The 6,048-nt window shown below is 41.1% G+C and overlaps 1 protein-coding gene across 1 annotated transcript; it reads left to right on the forward strand.

Moving 5' to 3' along the window:
- Positions 1-215: 215 nt before the first annotated feature.
- LOC135709319 (pickpocket protein 28-like) lies at positions 216-2,031 on the forward strand. The gene is made up of 4 exons (XM_065231629.1): positions 216-325; positions 394-645; positions 703-1,674; positions 1,737-2,031. The coding sequence occupies exons 1-4, from the start codon at positions 216-218 to the stop codon at positions 2,029-2,031; spliced, it is 1,629 nt and encodes a 542-aa protein (XP_065087701.1).
- Positions 2,032-6,048: the final 4,017 nt, after the last annotated feature.

The following is a 6,048-nucleotide window of genomic DNA, read 5'->3' on the forward strand; positions in this document are numbered from 1 at the left end:
TGGTATTTGATGGATCGGCAGTACGGTGACATCATTCGATGAATGATTTTCAACAGAGCACACGATCAATTTAATTCAAATTGGCATAAAATAAATAATATTCTAGACCAACTGTTAATCAACCAATAATGTTGGATCAAAAATCGATGACAATGCATTGTCCCGACAATAGGAAAAGTAGGGAACCACCACCAACACCAAAAGCAACACCGACAATGGAGTTTGTCGCTGAGTATACCAAGCAAAGTGCATGCGAATTCTGTGACGTAACGCCCATTCACGGTTGTAAGCAATTTCTCGGTAGCAACAAGCTACTGATAGAAAGGTACTAGCTACATCCAGAACCATTCATCTAAACACGATCTCTAATCAGTTGGACTGAATTCGTTGCAGAGTGTGGTGGATATTCGTGTTCGTTGTATCACTGTACTACTGTATCGTACTCACGTACTACATCTACGAGAAGTGGGAACGCGATCCGATCATCGTAAGTTTCGATCAGCAGTCGTCTTCGATCTATTCGATTCCTTTTCCGGCGGTGACCATTTGCCCGGAAACGAAGGTTAAGGCTTCCGAGCTGAACATCTCACACACCTTCGAGCTCGTTCGCAAGAACCAGCTGAACGAGTCCATGGATGAAGAACGGTAAGGGTTCATGTGTCCATGTGAATCACTGAACTAATGAAGAAACTATCTTTGCAGAGTTAGAAAGCTACTACTTTTGCTGCAGTTGTGCGACTACAACATCTACGACAAACATGAAACACCATTCTACTATGACGATGTCTTGGTGCGGCTCCGAAAGATGTCAATTCCATCATTCGAGGTTTTCAACTCATGCGGTTGGAAAGGTCAAACTGTGCCTTGTTTGAGTATCTTCAAAACATCGTTAACCGAGAAAGGTTTTTGCTACACGTTCAACTCCATAGCGAATAACGATCTGCTGCGGAAGGAAGAACTCGATCCAAGGTACAATCTAAACTCGGAGACGCAGCCTTCAGATTGGGAGCTCGACGTTGGTTTCCACGATAAGGTCGGAATCGATGCCTTCCCTCGGCGAATCGTTTCCGGAGGCTATCGGAACAGCCTTGGAGCTACTCTCATTGCAAACAAAAGCGATTTGGACTACCTGTGTGGCGATTCCTTCCAAGGGTTCAAAGTAATGCTGCACATGCCAAACGAATTCCCACAGCTATCACATCAGTACTTTCGAGTTCCGTTGAACCAGGAACTGATGGTAACTGTAACTCCAACCGTGATGGTTACGGACGAACGTGCTGGGCTCTATTCTCCGGAAAAGCGCAGATGTTACTACACAAACGAACGCTATCTGCGCTTATTCAAAATCTACAACAAAATCAACTGCGAAATCGAATGCCTAACGAACTACACCCGGCGCCTCTGCGGATGCGTTCAGTTCTGGATGCCGCATCCAAAGGCGGCTCCAATTTGTACGCTTCACGACAGTCCATGTTACCAGACAGCCGTTGCCAAACTTCTTAGAAAGACGGCCAAAAAGAAAGCGAAATCGAACGAAGCACCATCTTCCGACTCGTGCAACTGTCTACCGACGTGCAACTACGTGGAGTATCGAACGCAGGTTTCTCAAGCCAGGTGGAACTGGCAAAGTGGAGAATTCTTCAACTACATGGAACGCCAACCGATGGGGGATAGGTTTGCCGTTTCAAAATCCTGAACGAAAATTTCTTTCAAACTAAAAGTAACTTTCGTTTCAGTGTTCATCAATCGAAAATGGTGATATCCTTTCGGGGAGCCGATTTCATTCCCCTGCTACGAAGCGAGATCAACAGTGTGAGCGAGATGATTGCCAGCTGCGGTGGGTTGATGGGACTGTTCATGGGGGTCAGTCTGGTGAGTTTGGTGGAACTGATCTACTACTGTACGCTGAGACCGGTTGCTATGTGGGTGTTGGCCAATCGCAGGAAGGCCCGGGCAGTGAAACGCGAGAAGCGATGTCAGTGTGTAAGCGAAACGAACAATGAGGAGCTAGGTGTTGGTGAAAGTCGATGAAGTACAGTGAAGTAAGAATTTAACATTATAATAACTGTCATTCAATTTACATAGTTGAAGATGCTAATTTTAAATAACAGACTGTAGTGGTAATTTTTATACGATAGATGGAGTAGATGAAAGTGTAGAGTTCATAGTTCCGTAGAGTACGGCAGTGTTGCAATAGTTGGAATTTCCAAAGCCTACGACTGGATGCCTTCCTTCAAATAACAACTGAAGTGCGGTAAAAAATCGGTAGAGCACAACGTTGGTACTTGATCGGTCGGCTTTCATCTCTTTTTGCCAGTAGTGGCGGGGGGGGGGGGAACACCCCTCACCATCCCTCTCCAAAGGGGGAGTTTGGTAAAGAGAGATGAAAAAACCGATTTGTACCTTCCTTAAAAGTTGTCCTAGCTCGCTATTCTACTATCTATATGCAATTTTCACACTGCCGTACTCTAACGGAACTATCAACTCTACACTTTCATCTACTCCATCTATCGTATAAAAATTACCACTACAGTCTGTTATTTGAAATTAGCATCTTCAACTATGCAAATCGTTGACTTCACGCAGAAGTAATACTAACACATATAGTCAAAGTGTCATTCAATGCAAAAAGCAGGATTCAAGGGGCACATTTGTTTTCAGAGCATGTTGATGTATTCATAATGCAAAACATAAATAAAAAATTGTTGAATTTATTTTCTCATATTGCAATTCCAAAGAAAATTCTTCACTGTAAGTGTAAGCCTACTTGTATGCATTCTGTATCTGCGATGGGTCGTTGCGATAGTCGCGGGTTGGAAAATTTTCAGAAGATCCATTTTAGCAAATCCAATATTTTTTCATAAATCGAAGACAACATATCAAGAAGACCAGATGCCAAATTTGAAGACATACGGGAAATGGCTGTAATGTTGGCCTATGGATCTAAGATTGGGCCCATCGCTAAAAATCTGCCGTTTATCAATTTTATGTCGTTGAACGCGTCATTGAGACGGTACTAATGGATATTTTTGGTCGCTATTGAAAATTTAGTCGATTGCTGAATTTATGTATGGGCCGAAATTAGGGGCATTTAGGCCGACATTGCCAACATAGAGTATATTTCAATTCTTTAGACCAAGGATTTATTCGAAATTTTCCCATCAAGTATCCCACTTGTGGCAAAGATAGCGATAGTTATCATGGTGGTCGTCCCGAACCACTTGTCGTCACAAGGTGTCCCATCTCGCAACAGACTTTCGTTCAGATTATCCCAACAGTAGCTAAACTGCCCACCGGAAGCTTCACTAGGCGGTATACTAATCTCACAAAAACAAGAACAATAGCAGCCGAACGAAAAATGCGAGTTTCACTGCTATGGTACATTAACGATAATGCTCACACACGCAAAAATGCACGGATTCAATCAAAATTAAAAAAAAAGTGCCCTGAAATCTTGTTCCAGTAATTAAATTTATTGCTAATTACACTTCCGAAACTACAACACACAACAATTCCAACACGCTACATGATTCGCTTGGCAAATCCAAATTCAAAATGGCGGTTTGTAGCCTTTCTTTGCGTCCTGGATTCATTTCCTTATGTCGTGCCTCGTCATTCCGGACAATTAATGTGACTTTCCTTATAGTTGCGATCACGCAACTATCCTGGCAGGATCGCCATTGTGAGGTTCTGCCAAATATCCCCATCGTTAGGCCCGGGCGATTGCACTACATTAATTGCCCGGAAAATGACCGGAGGATCACGCCCAACAAACAATTTTAGCTGCAGATTAGATTATACAGCCAAAAATTGGCTTATACAGCAAATTTATGCCTGTATAAGCTAGTCTGCAGCTAAAATTGTTTGTTGGGCGGAACTTTACACTGAGTACAACTTACGTGATCAATGGCGTGCAGATGAGAGAGGACGATGCTCTTTGCTAACTGCTCACGACCAGCGTTGCCGGATTGTTTTACAGTTTATCGGTTTCGAAGGTATTAAAAAATCGGTATTTAACGGTTTTTACTATTTAATTCATGTTAAATTTTTGCCGTTTTTGAAATACCGTTTTTGAAATTTTTTAACAATGGTGACGACTGGGACTTGAGGGGAATTGCTTTGTTTACTGGCTTTCTCATTCTTAAAACACTCTTTAATTTTTTAATTTAATTTTAAAATTATCGTTGTCCTTAAATGGTGATCGAAATTGTGACCAAGTAGTTTTTTTCGATTAACTATCATTAAATGAAACCAAAATATATTAAATCAGCCACAAGACTTTAAGACTGACTGACTTTAAGATTTTAAGACTGACAAAGCCGTTAATCAAAGCAAAAATTTCTGAAAGCTTCTGAACATCAAGAGAAAGACGAAAAAAGCAGTCCTGGATGAAGTTTCGGAAATCGGAAGTAAATTTCCAGAAGTATACATTTCCAGGGAAAGCCAGAAGAAGCTTGGAAAAAGCACCACCGAGCAGCTCGGCATTTTATTTAGCTGGATCTCAGTGAAAAACTTGCCGAGATTCAGCTAACAAACGGGAATTTTGTCGAGATCTCAGCTAACAAACATATTTTTTGCTGAATTTCCAGCAAAATACAATGCCGAGCTGCTCCTGAAATGAGGGGCTGTTTTGGAGTTCTCTGGTCATCCTCGAAGCGCTCGGAACTTCCCTGATTACAATAAGACTACCAGAATGCCTCTAATCATCTTTGAAGGTCTCTAGATTTTCTTGAAGATTACGAAATCTCTTAAGTGCTTTCACAATTTTCTTGAATTTATTGTATCATCAGAATTGAAGTTCTCTGAGCTTCCAGATTTTTTTTTTAATTTTTAAAAGTTATCGACAATGCCATTAAAAAGCATAGAACTTCCCATAAAATGTTCTCATAATAATCTAATGTTCATGTAACTTTCCTTATGTTTCCTAAACTTGCATAAGCCCCTCAGGACATTGTTGAAGTTTTCGAAAATTTTTCAGAACTCAGTTCACTGGACTTTTCTGAAATTTCCGGTTTTTTGAATGTTAACAGAAGTTAATGAAACTGTCTTTAATTTATCGAAACTGACACAAAAGTCTGGACTAGGTCTGGACTTTTCTGAAGTTTCAAAACTTCTTAAATGTTCCTGCAGCTAGTGTGGATCCGCAAAAAAAATCTGATAGCATCCTTGAAGTGCCAGGAAAGTTGAAAAAACTGGCGGGAGATGATGAAAGAATCATTCGAGCGAAGGCTAAAGAAGCTTCCAAGGTGGTGGAAGAAAATTCCAGGGATAGTTGGATGAAACTTCAGAAAGTTTAAAAGTGAATAAAACTGCCGGAAGTTAAATAATGTTCAAAAAATATACAAGTCTCTCACAAAAATTTTCTCCGAAATTCGAGCGCGGGCAGGCAATAATAATTTTCATTACTTAAAAAAACGGTATAAATCGGTATAATATCTCAAAAATCGGTATTCTGATTAACCTTATGTGTATATCGGTATCTAGTTCGGAAATCGGTATAAATACCGATAAATCGGTATATCTGGCAACGCTGCTCACGACAGCCGAGCGCAGTGTTGGCAAACGCTCTACTTATTTTGGCCGCGTCAACGTCAATTGACAGTTAGCCGAGGGGTATGCTGCAGCGCATATTTGACGGAGCGTATGGTGTATCCTAAAGAGATTAATTTATAAAGAGACGACATGTCAAAATTTGAACAATCGATTATCTGTCAAAGTCATAGGAAAAGTTATTCCAATCGAGCAGAAGACCTGTCAAATGGATAAGATGTCGTCTGTTTGCCCAATTCAGTCTCTTTAGTGTATCCTACTGGAAGTAAAGCCGTTGATCCCTGGTTCATGAGTTGATGGGTCAATAAGTAGGGTCCAGGTGTGGGAGCTGCCTTTCTGGTGTCGGTAACATTGGTACTCAGTACGGAAAACAAGATCGACCGAAGACAAACCAACTGATGGAAATTTTCGTCAACACTATGGTGCTCTTCGTTAGTGTCGCAATAAGCCCGAGAAGATCCAAGTAGTCGGTAAGTTTATCATCCGTTATGGCGTCTA

Source organism: Ochlerotatus camptorhynchus, unplaced genomic scaffold (assembly GCF_037179485.1).
Source record: "Ochlerotatus camptorhynchus isolate MF236.1 unplaced genomic scaffold, CSIRO-AGI_Acam_v1.1 ptg000357l, whole genome shotgun sequence".
NCBI lineage: Eukaryota > Metazoa > Arthropoda > Insecta > Diptera > Culicidae > Ochlerotatus > Ochlerotatus camptorhynchus.